This window comes from Alosa pseudoharengus, unplaced genomic scaffold, assembly GCF_046254945.1.
Source record: "Alosa pseudoharengus isolate Yale_2024_CS ecotype anadromous, Long Island Sound unplaced genomic scaffold, YU_APseudo_1.1 YU_APseudo_1.1_scf_1, whole genome shotgun sequence".
NCBI lineage: Eukaryota > Metazoa > Chordata > Actinopteri > Clupeiformes > Clupeidae > Alosa > Alosa pseudoharengus.
The window spans coordinates 56,192,551-56,212,328 of record NW_027468564.1 but is presented as its reverse complement, the minus strand read 5'-3'; the positions used below and the strand labels follow the sequence as shown (position 1 = coordinate 56,212,328).

Sequence of the window (19,778 nt, the reverse complement as noted above, 5' to 3'; positions counted from 1 at the left end):
AAGATATTTGTTTTCAGAGACTCTATCAATCCTTGAACCAGTAACAGTGGTTATTTGCATGCCATTAACCTCAGTGTTCCTTGCTCTACTAAATAACATAAATTTAGTTTTCTTCTCATTTAGAACTAATTTAAGATTAATGAGAGCTTCTTGAAGAACATTAAATGAAAGCTGGAGATTATCAATTGCAAGTTGAACAGAGTCAGCGATGCAATACAAAATAGTGTCATCAGCATAAAGGTGGACTTGACAACCATTTAGAGAAGAGACAATGTCATTGATGTAGATGGTGAAGAGAACTGGGCCCAAAATAGACCCTTGTGGAACACCCTTCGTGATTGGCAAAAACTCTGACTTAACATTTCCTGACTTAACACACTGAAACCTCTGGGACAAATAATTACAAAACCATTTACATGCCTTATCATCCAAACCAATATTATGTAATATTTGTAACAGTAAGGGATGATCAACTGTATCAAATGCTTTTGACAGATCAACAAAAAGGGCAGCACAATGCTTTTTAATGTCTAAGGCAGATATGATGTTATTAAGTTAACTAATGTGGTAGCTGTGATAGTGCTGTGGTTAGTTCTAAAACCAGATTGTTGTGGATTTAATATGTCATGGCATGAAAGAAATGAGTTGGTTATTAACCAATGATTCAAAAATTTTGGATTTACTTTGGAAATCAAGGTCCCAGAGTCTGGAGGAAGAGAGGAGAGACACAGAATCCACGTTGCTTGAAGTCCAGTGTAAAGTTTCCACAGTCAGTTACAACTGACAAGCAGCGGTCATATTTTGTACCGATTTGCGGTACATCTAGTTTTCTCAATGATTTGTTCATACATCGGCTCATGTGGCCAGGATAATGTGTTGTGTGCTCCAAGGACATGTTTGACATTTAAATATGTCATGCATATTTGTATTTGTTCGTCTTCAGGCTGGCTGTGCTACACGTAAACTAGGCTGTATGATACATGAATTTCAAAACTAAAATTATTTTCATTCAGAAATTCAACTGCCTGTCATTAGGTAGGCCTAAACCAAAAAATCCTTCAAATCCTTCAACATCATTAAAATCATGAACTCAAATGTCATTAGGAAAAACACACACACAATGTCAGGCTTTTCAATAACAATTGTAACGCGAAAAAGGCTTCGGCATACTTTATGGCTAAATTATTTTTTTTTATAAACTAGGCTAAACTGTCTGTCATTAAGAAAACACAATGATTGTGTTGTTGTAGCTTTGTGTAACCCAGACTTCAGCAACTTAAGTCATTTTATGCATGTGACGAATCATTCCTTCTCGTATTCGCCAGTGACGGGCGACATAGGGTGAAGTCAGGTAAATTATAAGTATATATACTCTTTTGATCCCGTGAGGGAAATTTGGTCTCTGTCTTTATCCCAACCTGTGAATTAGTGAAACACACTCAGCACACAGTGAACACACAGAAGCACACACTAATCTCGGCGCAGTGAGCTGCCTGCAACAACAGCGGCGCTCAGGGAGCAGTGAGGGGTTAGGTGCCTTGCTCAAGGGCACTTCAGCTATGCCTACTGGTCGGGGTTCGAACTGGCAACCCTCCGGTTACAAGTCCGAAGCGCTAACCAGTAGGCCACGGCTGCCCAAATTTGGACATCAGTCCCAGTGGGACAAATATGGTTTTACATCTTGGGCTCTTTAAATATTAGAAGGCAATCACTAATAATGGTATTATAGGCTATGGTAACTACAAATGTTTTTTTTATTATTATTATTAAACAATAATTTTGATAGGGTTAAAAAAAAAACACTGGACCCAGAACTTGCAAGAAAATCACTTGGCATGTTGATTTAGTGAATTAGTGTTGATGGTGATAAGGGCTCTGCAGCTAAAACTTTGAACACAAAACATGCTTGTATGATGTGTTTATGAATTGTTTGGGTTATTGTCAACATATTGTAGCAATACACCATAGGCCTACTTTTTATGGATTTTAGTGACTAGCTGATGCATCAGGTAAATTGGGACAAAATATTCAGCTAAAATGGGACATTTTTCTATGTAAAATTTCCATGTTTAGCCTATAAGCCACTGGGAGCCATCAAAAACCTTGTGCCACACAGGCTAACTAATAGTAGGCTAGTTATAGTAGTTTTGTTAATTAAGAAATATTGGAACATATTGAATATGATACAATGATTGACACAATAATCCAGAAAAAAAAAACATGATTATTGACTATTATTTACAATGTCCATAACTAACTGTCCCATTTTACCTGACGGGGTGTAGCGTAGGCCTACCATTGATTTTACCAACATAGGGTAGGGTGTCTTAATGTCTTTTAAAGCATGCTTCAAAAATATTTCACTTGGCAGCATATTTTAAGTTTTTTTTTGTGATCTAGGCTTACAAAAAGTGTCCCAAAATTACCTGACTTAACCGGGACTGCTGCAGCCAATGAGCAGCCAACGGGAGCTGGCTGCAGGACGACTTAACCACCATGAACAGTTTTTCATGTTCAGACAGTAACTATAGGCTACTCAAGACTGCACTAGATCAGACATCCTACCGGTAGCTTAATTTAGTCAGAGTGGCGGCCTGGGCCTAAACAGAAGGAAGAAAAAGTGAAATCATGTGCAAACATTTCTTCAAAACAACACTGGCTGAATAAATGCTTAGTTTTGTTCAGTGTGGCTATTTTTTGACATGCAAAAAATGTAGCCTCCTATAACCTATGTCAAAAACTTTTGACCACGACTGTAGCCTACACACACGAGCAAAACCCCAGATGGTAAAACATATATGACGGGTATTTCCAGAGACGTCAGAGCCATAGATAGCCTATTGGTCCGCCCTTAACAGTCATAACGAAACCGAAAGTGTTAAGACTAACTTGCCAGGAGGCTCTGAAGTTCAATCTGTCGACTGAAGAGCTTTTAGGAGGTTGGCGGTCAGCAACTCCGTAAGAAAAACTATTTGTATTTGTCCAGACTTCTGTCCATTTGTCAAAAGGAATTTGTTGTAGGCCTAATTGATAAGCAAAAGATTGTGCATTTAGCCAGAGAATGTCTAATAGGACGTAGACGGGCTCTTTAGCCTAATAATTGTTGTTGCTAAACGAGAGCAGTTGGCTATTTTTGTTAAACGTGCGCGCTTTGATTATACCAACGTTAATGTGTTGGTATAATTCTGGTTATTAAGACGGAGAAAAACACTGTAAATCGCTGTAGCCTAACTCTTTTGCTGGTCGACTGTGATGAAGCGATTCACACCATAGCCTGCTGTTCACTGTGTGCCAAATGTCGGCTTCGTTACCTGTCCGTTTTTATTTCGTTGGTCGTTTGAAGATGATTTCGTCCAAAGCGACGGACAATAGGCTACAGAGCCGAAGGGTCAGGATGGGGATTTATTAGAATACGATTGCGTTCACAATAGCATATTAATTTGCCTAAGGACATCAAGTTGGCTAGCCTACTTGTAATAGAGTTGGGTAGGCAATAGCAACAATGAAATCTACCATAGCAAACAATTCAAGAGCATTCATTCCAAAATCTTCATTAATCTCATTATCTCTGAACACACAATGTCAGAATTTTATTCCTGTAGCTTAGCCGATGCTTTGGTTTTTGTCCTAGATTCCTTTTAGTATCAGTGTCAAGATAATTTCGGCAGGTATGATGATTGTCACAATGCTGCTAATTTGCTTTTAGAGGTGCTATAAATGAAAATGTTTGAAATTAAACGGTCAGATATAAAAATGTGTGTGAGTGTGTGTTAGGATGATTCTTCTTTTATATTTGCAGCTGCTTTGGGTAGCCTACTTTGGCCTTGGTTTGGAAGGCTTATGGCGCTTGGGCCAAATTTGGGGACCCTGTTCTAGATGATCCAACACATGATTCAGGAAATTGTTATAAGAACAATGATATCCCATCAGCCATTGTGATAGTAAATAATAACGAATATCAGTTTTATGACTCATTATTTATTTACCATATTTATTTACCACACGGTGGCCTCACCAGCTGCTGTTGCCCACTTTTTTTTATCCCTATTTTCCCTTTTTTTGTGTACTTTGTGAGGTTTTGAGCACAGTTAATATGAGCTGCAACTGCTGTCATGTAGATGTTTGTGTTGCAGATGAGTACATGTATGTAGGGAAATGCGTGAATTGTCTTGAAGTGAAGTAGGCCTTTATGTATAATTTATGTTGTGTGTCATTTGTTGACTTGGAATTTCATAGCCTTCAGTTGGGCATATTTGGCGGGGGGCACAAAGGCCACAAAGACACACGTCAGAGCACCAAGGCCAAACAACTATACAGTATTCTACATAAAAATGATCAAAGTTGTATTTAGCCTATTCGCAGCAGTAGACCTGCATCACTATGAAACATGACAAAAACATGAAACATGACATATGACATAGAATTAGGGCTGGGCGATATGGACCAAAAGTGATATCCCGATATTTTGGGGCTGATTGGCGATATACGATATCGATACGATATTGATATTTCAAGCAGAAAGAGCGAAGTGCTTCATATATTCACTCAACACAACAATTATGACAACACAGCCAGTTTTAATTATATTAATTTCAGACTGCTCTAACAGCTGTGCAATAAAGTGTAAACAATAACATAGGCCTACAATAGGCATAGGCAGTTGCTCTGATAAAGCTGCGCAAATAACAAAAGACCAAAAGTTGACCCTGACTGACAACGCAGGCCTGTACTGCACAATGCAATAGGCTATTTTGGGCACAACAATATTGAAAAAACCTGCGGTTTTGTCACACAATGCAGTTTTTTTACCTGTAAGGGTTTGATAGGGCCTAGATGACAAGCAAATGTAGATTATGATGGCCTAGACATGTTGCTATCAACAAAAAAAAAAGTTTTAAAAAATTAGGCTACTTAAACAACGTAACTGAGTCACTCATCAAGAGTGTGATAGATGCTACCGTCGTTTTGTATGCGTTCATTTTTGCATGTTCCGGTTCGTAAGAAAAATCCCTATGCACGATTGAATGGGGTTTCAGGAATCATAAAAAATGATGCCCTAACTGCTCGCGAGTCGCGTGCATATCCTCTTAATAAAATCAGCGTTTAGGTTGCCTCCCTGAGGACTTTAGATCTGCTACTGTCACTAAACGCAAGCATTCATCAGTGTATTTAAATTATCTAGGCTATACAAAAAATGACATTTTACCGTGAGTCGAAGAGCTGTAGCTGCTAAACAGTGTTGTAACTTAAATCTGCGTGTACAAAACCGCTTGGAGCTCCAGTGGAATTTTCGGCTAGAGAATTCTCGGTCTAGCCGTTGATGTGCCGACGGAATAGGCATCAGCACCAACCTCTGATCAAGGTAAACAAAATCTGACTCAGTGTCCATCATGTTTGAAAGTTTGTAGTGCTGCGAGGGAGAACGTGCACACGCAAGGGGCGCAGTTGAGCAGAGCTGCGGCTATCTGAATGGTCTGAACACAGAAGAGCAAGTGGCTTTGATAAAATGGCCCATTATTTGACATAATACCGGTATTACGATATTGTCTAAACTACATATCGTTTTCAAAAATATATCGGTCGTAGTCGTAATACCGATATATCGCCCAGCCCTACATAGAATATGATCAGAATCATCTGATTTTAATATTTACAGATATCTAGGCTATATTTAACATTTATTTTCTATTTGGCCTGTTATGAAATCATGTATTGGAACAATTTAAGCACAGCTCAGCTTTAAGTAACTAGCCTACAGTACATGCATGCTTAACAACATTTTGTGATCATTGGCTACTTTGACAAACTCTTAGTCAGCTGTATATCCTCTGATTTTAATATGTACAGATATCCAGGCAATATTTGTAACATTGGTTTTGTATTTGGCCTGTTATGAAATAATGTACTGAACAATTTAAACACTTTGTCACTGTGAAATTTAAAGCCCAAAGTTGGAGACATGCATTTAGGATTAGGCTACACCTGATTTTAAAAGGCAGAACTTTTTCACTGCAAAATGTGCACTGTATCATGTAGCCTCTCTGCGTCTTTTTATGTTCGCGTCCACATTAAATCCATTCCACTCACGTTATCAGGAGAATACAGTAGCCTAAAGTTTTATTTTGAACGCTTACTTTGGTCTCACTCATTGCATCCAAATAACAGAAATAGCAAACTCCAAGTCATGGTAGGGTAAGTTAAGCTATAAGCACATAGCCAATTAAACAAGAAGAAAAAAGTGAACGTGACACTTTTTGAAACTATTTCAGCTTGTGTAGGCCTATCAGTGCTTTCTGAACATATTGAACACTTAGAAATACCATGATAATACCGAAAACCGTGATAATTGTGGTCACTATAACCGTGAGTTCTGGGCACAGAACTGTAATAATATGATTAAAGTAAAGTTACTTTTCTCGCGAACTGTTTACCACAGCAACTAGCGGCTAATATCGTTTAAAAGCTGAGAAAACGCTATTTTATGTGATGTGATAGGCTACATGTAATGTCTGTGTGATGAGTAGGCTACTTCGCAAGTAGTTCAACAGAGAAGAATGGGTGAATTTGGACACACTTTCTTTCTTTGTCGTGCGCTGTCACTTTCTCCACTGAAAAAGACTAAATTTATTTGCACTGTGAATGCTAAGATTATTTGTAATGCAAGGGGCAATGACGGCCATGACCCTGACGACAACTGAATAGTGTGGATGTAACCTTGTTCTCTTTTCCTTTCCACAAATTACTGAACTATTGATGGCATCTTTGTTTAGCTGGTTGACAATATTTCCCAGTCTTAGTTGATGGCTTTGTCTGTATCCTTCAGGCCTGCCCAGCACTGTAGCATATAGCATGTGCCCATGCAAGCCTCATGTTTAACACAACTTATGGGACAGATGCTTTTATAAGTAGGCTTTCGTGGCTTCAGGAAATTGATGACAGGACTTACAAAACACAGCGTCTCTTGAAATTAACTTTAGGCAGAAATAATTTCCTCCAAACCTACTTGATGTCAAATTTAACGTGATGTATCTGCCTGCATTATGGGAGATAGAGTGTACTTTGCACACGCTTGTTTGCCTTCTTGACATATGGTCACCAGTGATTGAATGATCATATGCCTATATAGAGTGGAGCTTTGTGATATCATGTTATTTTGCATTTTTTAATATAAAATAGTTCTTTTGTACCATTTATATGTTATGTCGTGATTGCTGTATTTTGCATTTTATTTTTTGCCCATTCTTGGCTAATAGCCTATGCCATTTCTATTCACAATAAGCTTAGGCTCCCCCTCCACAATATCACAGTGCCCCTTATCAGAGTGAATCAACACAACAGCTTGACATTGTAGCAGGACATTATGTGATAAACTTGTGTGTGCACTTTCACTTTTGTTAGTGGAGGGACTAGGGAGTTTCAGAGAAACGGTCTCCTTTAATGGAATAGAATTGAGGGAGAAAAGAATGCAGGAAACGGCATTGAGATTTTTTTGAGTGGCTGCATTTTTTCAGTATTTTATACGAGTGAGAAAAATACTTGAAGCCTACAGATGTAAGTGAGATGTAGGTGAGGAGTGTTGTACAGGCTTTATTTCATGTGGTAAGCAAGACATGTTGAGGTGTTATTGAGCCAGAATCAGACTGTATCGGACTTCATTCTACAAAGGACATGTTTTAGTGTGTGCCATATCATGTCTTGCATGATCAATTATTTCATCATCAACTACATGTTTATCTGTTTGTCCTTAGGTTAATATGGCTTCAGCAATTGACATTCTGCTAGTGGGGATTTTCACTGTAATGGTCCCATCAACTGCTGGTGAGTTTTAAAGACAATTATGCAAGTCATGGTCATGACAAGTCACCAACAGTGGTTACAAACCAAAAATGTTGACCTTGTTGACATATCAAATATCTTGTGTGTGTTTAATATGTTTCATTTCTGGCTCTTGTTTCTTCCCATATCAGATTTTGTGACTGTGGAGTGTCAGAACAGCGCTGGTCACTCTGGCCAGTCCTCAAGGCTGGGCTGTTTGGTGAAATCGGAATACGACATAAAGATAATGCAGGTGTTCTGGAAGAAAGGCGACATCATTGTGCTGTCTCAGAAAGTCGATGGTGGTAAACAAACATGGGATGAACGATTTCAGTTGGCAGACACCAACTGGATGAACAGCTATGATATATCCTTGCTTGTGAAGGACACACAAATCTCAGATGCGGGCAACTATTCATGCACTGCGGACACTAACAGGGGTGTCTCTAAAGCGAGCGCTGCATTACATATCAAAGGTAAGCCTCAGTTTCTTTTGACACCTATAAGGGCGCTTTCATACCTATTTTGTTCCGAATCACGGGCTGAATCGATATATTTTTTCTCCATTGTCCCCTGGGTTCGTTTGTGTTCACATGGCAGAATTTATATAGGATCAAATGATACAACAAACCTTTGTGAAATTAAACTTTGGTCTACAAACAAACCCCTGCGTGATCAAATTGTTGCCTGGCCACATGTGACAGCTGAAGATACTATCCCGCAGTCACCTAACATTTAACTTATTAAGAGCTCAATGTATGTGTGTGTGTGTCCACAGTCTGGGCTTCTCCCACGCTCTCCCGTTTGCGCGCGTAACACCGGTGAAGTTAACCTTATGACATTCACTTGAAATTCAAAACATACAGTCCGAGTCCGAGATTCTCTTTGTTTCTTTGTTCCCCTACTTCCTCATCTGGTCTCTGTTTGTGTGTGGTTAGGACTTGGCAGTCTCTGAAGGCAGGAAAATGAGGGCCAGTAAACTCCAAAATGTGTATAGAATTTAGAATGGTCACTACACAAAGAAAAAACTAGCAGAAGATATAAACAACATATATACAACAGAAAAGTCAGAGACACAACTCTATATTTGTACTATATTTATTTATTATACCGTGTGAAAGTCATTGAAGGGACGTAGGAAGTTTGTCTGACTGCAGCCTTAAGGGAGGCCACGGAAGAGTTGAAACACGTCAGCTCAGAGAGGATTGGCCTGGTTAAACAGGCTACCTGGCAGAGCGGTCACCAAATTAGGAGTTGTGGCTGATATGAAGACAAAAGCACAACACGGATATGTTTGTACAAACTAAGGAGGAGAGTTTTGTGTTTTTAGAAGTTTTTACACATTCAGTGGAGTGGGCCTGATAATATGTAGGTCATCACGGTCAAATTTAGAAGCCAATAGTGGAGAATGGATACACTCTACAAAGGATTATTTTTCTTTGTGAAAGAAATTTGCCTCTAGAAATTGACATTTCCATTTGACTTCTGAAAATAAAGGTCAATCGTTTACTACTAACATTCAGAACTCAAATGTCAAGAGCAGAAAATGGCACTGACCACATGTGTTTGGCTTAAAGGCCCTCTGTTTGGAGGCATACATAACTCAGTCTGTAATTTCCCCAGGGAATTCCCAAACCTTTCTCTTTTGTTTGGGGGGGGGGCTTTTTATGCCTTTAATTTGATAGGACAGTGTAGAATGACAGAAAGTGAGTGGGAGAGAGAGTCGGGGTGGGATCCGGAAAGGACCACGGGCCGGGAATCGAACCCGGGTCGCCTGCATACGGTGCAGGTGCCCCAGCCAGCTGCGCCACAGCTGGGGCCAAGAATTCCCAAACCTTTCTGACGTACACTTGCGAATAGAATGTTTTGTTCCACAAATTCTACAGAACATATAAAACACTTTAGTCTTATTTATTCACAGCAAAGTACACTGAGCCGGATATGACCTCCAAGGACATAAAAGACGGGGACACGGTGGAATTGACCTGCGTTGCGTCCGGTGGATACCCCAGAGGCACTGTCCACTGGTTTGATCATTTGAATACGAACTGGACCCGCAGTGCAAAAACCACGGTCACCCAGATGGATGACGAGAGCTTCAGACTGGAAAGCACGTTTATCCCAACGGACACCTCACTTGGACCTTATAAATGTGTTGTGTATAACAGTGAATGGAAGGAAGAGGGCAACAAAACATTCGGTGAGTAAGGCCGTCATGATTCTCAAAAACCTTTCCTTGTACATGACTTAGGAGGTGGAGAAACCTTGTCTACAAGGTGAGTGGTCAGATGAATGCATGTTTAGGCCCTTGCATTCTCCTCTAACCCTGAGATATCAACAAACTCATAAAAAAGCAGGACTTTGTCCTGCAATTATCACTTAAGACGTATTATACGAATCTTAGAGAGACTTGGCCTGACTTAGCCAGACTCAAAATTCTATTTAGAATTTGAGTCTGTAATCGAAGCATTGGTATGTAATTATGGGTTATCACTGAAGACGTGTTGTAAGAATCTCAGGGAGACTTTCACAAGCTCCTTAACTTGGTGTCCAAAGGAATATCAGTTTAATAAGTACATGTACCTGTTGCCATTAAAAAAAATGCAATGTCCTTATGCATATGTCCTTTAAAGAGTTTGTATTCCAGTTATCACATCATCTTTCTCATTCAGTTATTTTTGTGTTTATATGTAGACACAATAGGAGAGAAAAACAGAACAGACAAAGTGATCAGTGGTCAGACCAAGAACATAGCAGCTGGCGTGGTGGTCATTGGATCTCTTATCGTTGGCCTGTTAGTGGCATTGCTGATATTTAGAAGACGCTCTCGACGTGAGTATATCTCAGCTGTGACGTACACCTCACTAACCTCATGAAACATTCCTCGTGGGGGTCCTGTGGGCAGTGACTTAAAGTCCACAGGCCCGAAAATGTATTCTGCTAAATTCAGTTTCTAATTGAGCTACAAATGAGATGTGTCAGTCTGTGAAGTAGACCTGAGCAAATAAATACATCTGTCATAGACAAAGAGATTATTAGGTGTCACTCTGAGGAATATTTCAGGTGGCAAAACCTGTGTGTCTTGTGCAAGTATGTCACACCTGATCCAATGCAGAACTTTGTATGAGAAACTGTTCTGTTTACCTTGGCCATAGGCCACCTAGCTCAGCCTCGTGGGGAATTACACCTCAGAACTATTCAAAGTGCTGCAGCACATGACTGACTAGAAACCCTGAATGGAGGACTTGCTTTTGACCACACTCACATGGATGTAGAATAACTTGCATAACCTGTTTGACACTAACAATGTGTCAACAATTCAAGATTTCATTTTGTTGACAGTAGACTACATATAGTATTACATATAGTATTTTCATATTTTTACATTTTTACCATTTAATCAACAGGTGCCCTTCGAAGGCCCTCTACCCAACCAATGCTGGGTATGTGTTTTAGGTCATGTTCTCTTATGGGGTTTTGCTTCCTTCCTTTGGGTCTGAGCTAGACTTACCCTTTATATTGGTTGTTCATTAACCTCTAGTTATAAAGGAATCACACTAACAGACTTTCGCTCACGTCCAGCATATTTCCTTCCAATCATTTCCAGCATAGTAGGCAGGAATTTGGATTTGGCCTCGTTCCAAGTGAAAGCTGCAGTGTGGAAGCATAGACGGTCACATTTTTAAATGAAGAACAACAAAGTGGGGAAAGTACAGACTTCCTCCTTCTGTTCTGATGTCAGTATCAGCTAGAGTGAAACATCTTTTATATCGGACCAAAACCAAGCCACCATCCGGTGATCTTGTGAGGACATGTCTAGAGAGAACTGAGCCTTTCCACCTCTCTCACTTCCAGCTGACTGCACACACTCTTTGCTCTGCTGAACTGGGGCACGTTTCCCAAAACCATAGCTGCTAACTAAGTTAGCAATTTTGTTGGTTGCAATGCAATTTCCCATTGCCAACCAACTAAGTTGCTAACAAGTTAGCAACTATGGTTTTGGGAAACACGACCCTGATGCTGTGTAGATGGGAATAGAGCCAAGAATGTGCTAAGAATGATAAGTGATCAAAACAGCCGTGTTCTTTTGTTGTTTCAGGTCAATACCCGGATGACCCAGAAGCTGAAGCCGAAGGTACAGTACAAAGATTGTAGAGCGCTGCGCTAAGATCTTTGGTACAGTAGGAGTAAAAATACAAAGCAGAGGATGCAAATGAGGATCAGTGCGTCTTTTTTGCATACTGCCTTCATATTTGCATGATAGTGTACTTTCTTTTGCCGTCTTCTTTTCCAAAGTTGACTTAAACAGCCATCAGTTACTAGTACCACTAATTCATACATTTCAGGCTGGGCCTACATTGCATTGCGTACAACACCCTAACTCACAGTACATCTTTCAAATGGCTGTGACTGCTGTGCTCACATTGCAGATTTTAACTGCTCACACCAACCAGCTGAAAATCTGACCTGCCAGAAATTCAACTGGCAATTGACTTAGAGCTGGTTACACTGGTAACACTGATTGTTACGTCTTGTAATCAGACAATGTGTGCCTGCTCAAACTGCATGACAAATGGGATGGATGGGATTTTTGAAAGTTTGTCAGGACCAATTGAATCGGGGCTAAAATGGCACAGTGTCTGCCTGGCTTTAATGATAGTCACGGTATCGACACAAACACCACTAATGATATATATATTAGTAAAGTAAATATATGATAGTCACGGTGTCGACACAACTAATAATATATATATTAGTAAAGTAAATATATATATATCATTCGATATATATATCATAAGAGTCAAACATGAATATCTGATCTTCATTTCAAGTTGTGGCTTTTGTGTCTTTGTCTTTCCAGAACTCAACTCACGCAGCCCACCACCGTATGAAGAGGTACACAAAGAGTCACCGTAAGAGTTGACATCTTCTACACATAAGAGACTAAAATGCCAGTTCTGATACGACTCTGATGTTGCTCAGCAGCCAAACACCATCTCATGGGAACAGAGATCTGCCTTGTCTGTTTACCAAAGTCTTGTGGTAAACAATGAGCACAAGAGTTAAATAGTTGTGTACACTGGGTTATGTGCAGTATGTAGCTACAACGTGCCTTGAGTGGTGGCTGTGGTTGTAGGCAGGTTGTCTGTCCAACCTAACTTACTACAGTGAAATAAACTTTTAGACATCCTGTCCACTTTTCATACTTCCTAATGTGTATTAGAACTAACATTCTAAAACTGAAGTTCCGGTCCTTGATTGTGATCGGCTGAATCTCGTTCGATGCCGTTGTAAAATCCAGCAAAAACATACACCGCTAGCGCGTCGTGCCTAACAACGCCCCTAAGCTGTTGTAGAATCAGTGTAACCTACGGCCTCTCGGGGCTTATTGCTTAAATGGACCATCTGTATGTTTTGGCAGCGGAGTGAAATTCCAAGAGTGTATTTGGGGAATAGGGAGGCCTCGAATTTAAGTCCACAGAGGTCCAAACCCTTTAGACAAATGGTTTGATTTAGGCAGATGGCCTCTGGAATGGAACCCATTTCCTGTCTCCCATCACCATTACTACTTACATCCTTGTAGCTTTTTCACCTGTGGCCTTTTCTGTGATCATTGTGTATATTGCTGTACATAAAATGTTTTTCAAACAAAATGTTTTTCAAACAAATTGTAACATTTGAAGCTTTCAGAGCTCTCTTGTCTACTGTATAGAGAGAATCATATTTGGCTGTATGCACTGTTGTTCTGTGTCAAGCCATTGACGTCTGATTTTTATGCTTCACATGAAAAAATGCACTATCAAAATTCTTTTGTCTTTTTTCAGTATTTCTTAAAATAAACATGTTTTGTGTTGTGATGAAGTTTACTCACATGTTTTATGTGTGAACAGATGGACAGATTCAAGACCTGAAAATGTAAAGCCATGAGCTCAGGATGACATCTACTGTAACATCTAACCCAAAAGGAGGTTTCATTTTGCCGCACAATTGTAGAAAATTCATGTTTATATGGGCTTTTGGAGTGCACGCTGACCAGTCCATCCATGGGAAACAATTGGTTTATTTTTAGATGGATAGGTCATTGGAACCAGATTTAATTTTCAGTTTCATGTACATTCTATATATCTATTTAATCACAGACATGTATACAATTCCTTATGCAAAAACTGTTTAAAACAAAAAAGAGTATATAATTAAACAACTTCCGAGCTACCACTCTAACAGCTAACCTGTACAACCTGAACGGGCTGTGACAGGTTTAGTAGTTCAATCTGTGCCCCAACCAAATAACAAGGTTGGCTTGGGAATAGAGAGAAACAGAGATTAGGCCATATTGTGATGCCTGTTTAAGATTAGAAACTAAGAATTTGTTTTTTAACTCCACTGGAAGAATTTGAAGATATACTGTAGAAGTCTCCCATTTGAGAGATTACATCAAAGATGTAATTTTGGAGACCTAGATGTGACTGATAATTGTTTCATTGATGTATCAATTTAATCAGGCCTTTTCTTCTGAGCTTCTTTGGGAGAAACCTTTCAGTGAGACGAGGCACTTATCGTTAACCACTATCAAGATAAGCTTGCCTTTTATACTTCTTCCTTACGGAGCGTGATTTTGCTGAGCAAACACTCCAGCAGTGAGGCCACCTTGTACCAAGTGACATCCACCAACCTTCTGAGGCTTTTCAGGTGTGTTCCTGGCCCTTACCTGAATGAGAGATCCAGGTGTGGAACTGGTCCTTTTAAGATGAATCAGAATCAGCAAATTCATGAGGCTAAATGACTTAATTAATGACTTAATAACCCTGAGTCAAACTAATATTACAGTTTTTTTTCAATCGCTTACAAGCGCTTACCCATACTTCAGATACTTTTTCTAAACTCTTAACACAGACTTACACCTATAAAACACAATTGGCCAAATGGATAATTTTCTTCTCAAAAACACATTTTGCTAAATATATACTAACTCTTCATTTCAAAACAGAACACATCTTTCTGCACACACTAACTTTACCAAAACACTGGAAATCTGACTCAAAATGAAATGATTCTGTCAAAGAATAACACTTGTTTTCACCTCACAAGCATACATATGTTTCAGTTTTACAGGTATTTGCATGCAAAACATGCAATCCACCATTTTTTACACAAAATTTCTTGGTTGGGAACTGTATGTCTACATGTAATGTTCACATTCAAAAGCATTCCAGTAAAAAGCAAATCAGTTTTTCCCCTTTACTGTTTACTACAGGAGGTACAATATAAATACTGTTTACAGTATGATAGAACAGAAAAAGTTTTACAGTATTGCTTAGAGTGAACAAAATATCCATGAAACACAAGTATTCTGATAAAAAAAACAACAGCAAAAAGCCCAGAAAAAAAGGGGGGAACTAAAAAAAAGCACAAAATTACTGTATCTAATCTCTGACATCTTCAGGGTTAGGCCATATGTTTTCATCAACATCGCATCTGATATTATCCAAGGCGATGCACCTGGGATAAAACCGCTTGGTAGCAGAGGCAGAGGTTTTTATACTGTATCTAAGGTTTGGAATATTGTTTTTGCTATTGTGGGATGTTGTGTGTTAACATTCGTAAATACTACAAAAACAATCAATCATTTTGTTGGGAGGTATAGCTTGTCTGTTAAGAAAATGTAAGCATTGTGGAAATGTGTTCACATATTGTGTGAGAACGACATGAAATGTGTGAATGGTAGGGCTGTAACGATACACCAACCTCACGATTCGGTTTGCATCACGATTTTTGACCCACGGTTCGATACGAATCTCGATTTTTCTTTTTTTTTTGGGGGGAGGGGGCTAGACATTTTATTAAATAACATTTTAATAGCCTCCCTTAGAACACCAGAGGATTACAATATAATATATCTATTATTGTATATCCTGATATAAAAATATTTTTCTGAATGACTGATATTTATGACAGCACACTTTATGCAGATTAGCCTATAGCCTAGGCCTACTATTTTTTATTACAACTCTACCTCTTTAATTCAGCTGTCTGGTTGAAGCCTGGAAATATTGTAAACAAAGTAGCATATAGCTTAGCCTATCATAGTCTACTGATTGGGCTGTTCAGTTTCCCCATGTGTGTTTAACCCTCTACTGCACAAAAGTTGATTTTGCATGATAAAAAATATTCCAGTTCATTTCTTGGTTCATTTTGGGACATTTTATTGATAAAAAGTTTTTTTTTTTTTTTTGGACCCCCCCCCTCCAAAATATTTTTTCGTTGCCTAAGGGCAACGTTGTGCGATAATGGTATAAATTCATACAGACAATTATTCATTAACAGAACAATAGACAATGTCTAGAAAGCAGTATAACTTTACAATTCTTTGACATTATCATACAACTTAAAAAAAAAGAACACTTTTAACACATTGTGACATATGACACACTGGATTATTCATCATGTAGGCCTAACATTCTTATTTTATTCAGTGTGAAATGTAACAAAACAATTACTTTGCGCAGTAAAGCAGAGGTGCACATTACACTTTCTACACACAACTTTGGGTGTTCCTGTGCACACAGGAACCCTACATCTTCCCTTTTTTTCAGACATCATTGGCCAGTGGGAGGTTTGGTCCAAGCGGATGTCTTGGTTGGGGATGGGAGCCGTGGGTCCCTGCTTCTTCCTCTTCTCCTCGTACTGCTGAGACATTCCACTACTGGGTCGCCCTCTTTTTCTTCCATCTTTTTGGTATTTGCAGAGACTGTGTGCAATCTGTGACTTGAAGGCATACAGTCGCATGTGGTCACTTCCCGTCATTCCATTGTCAGCACAATCCCGCCGGTAGATGAGCCAACATGTCACCACCACCAGGTCAATCATGTGGAGGACAAGGCGATGATACCACTTTTTTGATCGTATGTTTGTGCGGTACAAGGCAATCAGGGAATCCAGCAAGTCGACACCTCCCATATGCTGATTATATGTGGACACGATTGCAGGACGTGGGACCTTAATGATTTTTTTTTGCCGTTTGTCCCATCGGTCAACCTGGGACAAGGGCTGAGCTCCTACATAGGTACTGAGGAGGGTAACTGACCTATTGTCATACCATTTGACAGCATACAGCTCTGTGACACCAACACATGCCTTTTTTTCTTGGAAGGACCCACGGCCAGACCTTTTTAGGTCCTCATCCTTCACCATAGAACTGCCTGGCAAGCGGTTCAAGCGCACCGTACCTACACAATGGATGCCTTGCTGGGCCAACACGAGCATCAAACGGACAGAGGTAAACCAATTGTCGAAGAAAACCTTGACATTTTTATTTTTGGGAATTGGTTCTGCCAGACGCAATACCACGTTCCCACTTGCTCCTATATCTGGCAAATCAGGTGGATGGACAGCCTTTCCCACATACACCTCCAAATTGTGTGGAATGCCATCTGATCCACAAAGGACGAGAACTTTGTATCCCCACTTCTTTGGCTTTTTTGGTAGGTATTGTTTTATTCTACTTTTGCCTTTGAATGCATCTGCTCATCCACACATAAGGTCTCCAGCATCGGAAGATCTTTCAGCTTAGGTAAAATGTGATCAAGGAGAGGCCGAATCTTGTAGAGCTCATCATAGTTTGGCATATCTCGTGCGGGCTGACCACTGTTGTCATTGAAATGGAGACATTTTTTAATGGCCTCCCACCGTGCGAGAGGCATCACATCTGCAACCTGAGAAATGCGGCTACTGTGGCTCCAAAACATACGGGTGGCTGGGAGGCCGAAGAGAGACATATGCAACACTGTGCCAAAGAACTGTTCAAGTTCATCAACTGTGAGATTGAGTGGCTTGGCAGGATTATTCTGAACACTGTACAGGTTGCTTTCATGAACAATGCATTCAAGTATCTCGTCTGAGAAAAACTTTCTAAAGTATAGATAAGGTGACTGAATATCACCAGGTGGTTGGGGAATGCCTGTCCATTGAGGATGTACTGAAGAGGCAGTGGTATGGGATGTTTTCCATCTTGGGGTCTGAGTAGTATAGTTCTCTACAGAAGGATCACCTTCTTGGCCACTATCTTCCTCCTCATCCTCATCATCTTGGATGTCTATAGAAATGATAAAAACAGCAAATAAGAAAATACGAATGCAATAGCCTAGTAGTTGAAACCTCTTTCTTTTGCTGTCCTGATCTATAACATCAAGAATCAGTAGTTAATACCCTATTTTTCCACTTCTGCTCAAACCTTTTTCTGTATCCAACTCTTCACTGGCATTGCTCTCTACCTCACTGTCCTCACTCTCAGATGGGATTTCCCTAACATGAAGATCCTGCCTCTTTCTCCCATAGAATACTCTTGTGTCCATTTTGTCTGTCAAAATGTGTTAAAAGAAGTTATTTTAAATAAAAAAGCAGTTAAAGATACTTATTTATAGCTTTTATTGTATATAAATGCATGTGAAGATGTGATGACTCACCCACACACAAACAAAACAATGATAACAAAGACATCCAAAAAAAGTACCCCTTATCGCACAACGTTGCCTTAAAGCAACGAAAAGAAAAAGTGTATTTCTAAACAAAAAAAAATAAAAAAAACCTTCTTAAAACCTTACAAAAGGCTTCTTTACACTTTTATACACAACAAGGTATTTTTATTTCAAAGTTTATATCAAATTAAATTCCATTAATAATGCAAATGATCTTACCTTCTTGTCACGCCATGTGGTCCAGTGACTGCCGATCAGAAAAGGAAGTCCCGCCTTCAAATGATGCCTGATAGTGGCACCCAAACCCAGTGTTGGGAGTAATGCGTTACAAAAGTAATGTAATTACTGTAATATATTGCTGTTTGCGGTAACGCGGTAATGTAAGGCATTACAAAAAAAAAATTGGGTAATATTTACTCGGTACTAACATCAGTAACGCGCGTTACAATGCAGTTTAACCCAAAATTAAGCGCTTGTTTTGTTTTGATACATATTCGCAAACACCATGCAAGAACAACAGAGGAGAAAAAATCTGCGCAAAATAGTAGAACGTTATCTCCTGATACTGGTTGAATATGACTGTGGCTGCAGCAGACTCGCAGGCGGACTCTATTTGCGGGATGGACATATTATTTTCAGCTTGTCAGAGACAAGGCTATGAAGAACATAATAGTTAGTGCACTTTGTGTGCGAAACCGAAAGATCTCTCAGCTCGCGAAATAGCACAAGTAAATTATAGTCCATGAGCCACAGGGGGTCGTCACTACCACTTGGGGGGGCAAATTCTCACTATATTTTTCTGAAAGCTTCATATCTCTGGAGTATAAAATGGTATGATAGCAAGTTGGATCTTGTAGCTTTGTGGCTGTACAGGCCTTCAAAGTTGACCTCTGATTTAAAAAAAAAAGGAAATTCCGCCTATTGGCTTTTTTTGTTAAAACACTCATAAGAACCCAGAAAATAATCCAAATCTTATTATTACTGATGCATATGTGGTGTTTGATGTTGGCATACATATTTTGACTCATTATGTGACTTTGCTCTTCATTTTGGTTGATAGAATTCAAGATTTATGTGCAAAAAAAAGCTAATTTGAGTTTTCAGAGCAACATGTTATGGCAATACCTGAATGCAGACCTTATTGATCATTACTATTCTACCTTCCTTACTTTCAATTGTTAAATGATGACATACATACAGTAGGTCTGCAGTACAAATGTTTTTTAAATTGTAGCTGAAACGAGTACAAAGGATCTTTAATCTATTCATTGAATTCATCATCGTCAGAACAGGAGCACAGAGGATGCCATCTCTATGGCACTTCACTCTGACTGTCCCACCTTGACAATAGCAACACCTATGTAAGAATGCTGTTCATTGACTTCAGTTCAGCGTTCAACACCATCATCCCCTCCAAACTGATCACCAAACTCAGTGAACTGGGCATCAATACCTCCCTCTGTAACTGGATTCTGGACCTCTTGTATT

General features: G+C 39.4%; 1 protein-coding gene across 5 annotated transcripts; it reads left to right on the top strand.

The window, feature by feature from the left end:
- The first annotated feature begins 2,854 nt into the window (after positions 1–2,854).
- Positions 2,855–13,673, top strand: LOC143134078 (CD276 antigen-like). 5 transcript variants are annotated; one of them, XM_076294168.1, is made up of 8 exons: positions 2,855–2,958; positions 7,749–7,818; positions 7,968–8,291; positions 9,737–10,015; positions 10,510–10,647; positions 11,223–11,258; positions 11,915–11,950; positions 12,677–13,673. In XM_076294168.1, the coding sequence occupies exons 2-8, from the start codon at positions 7,755–7,757 to the stop codon at positions 12,730–12,732; spliced, it is 933 nt and encodes a 310-aa protein (XP_076150283.1). In that variant the 5' UTR covers positions 2,855–2,958; positions 7,749–7,754; the 3' UTR covers positions 12,733–13,673. The 5 variants fall into 5 exon arrangements, with proteins under 5 accessions (XP_076150283.1, XP_076150319.1, XP_076150310.1 ...); XM_076294195.1 differs by lacking the exon at positions 2,855–2,958 and adding an exon at positions 7,367–7,566; XM_076294185.1 differs by lacking the exon at positions 2,855–2,958 and adding an exon at positions 7,367–7,599.
- The last annotated feature ends 6,105 nt before the right edge of the window (positions 13,674–19,778 follow it).

Bases quoted from the DNA above. Each gene is read 5' to 3' on its own strand.
- LOC143134078 (XM_076294168.1), top strand. From the start codon at position 7,755: ATGGCTTCAGCAATTGACATTCTGCTAGTGGGGATTTTCACTGTAATG. The intron at 10,648-11,222 runs GTGAGTATATCT...TTTAATCAACAG, and splicing joins ATTTAGAAGACGCTCTCGAC to GTGCCCTTCGAAGGCCCTCT. The intron at 11,951-12,676 runs GTACAGTACAAA...TTGTCTTTCCAG, and splicing joins CCCAGAAGCTGAAGCCGAAG to AACTCAACTCACGCAGCCCA.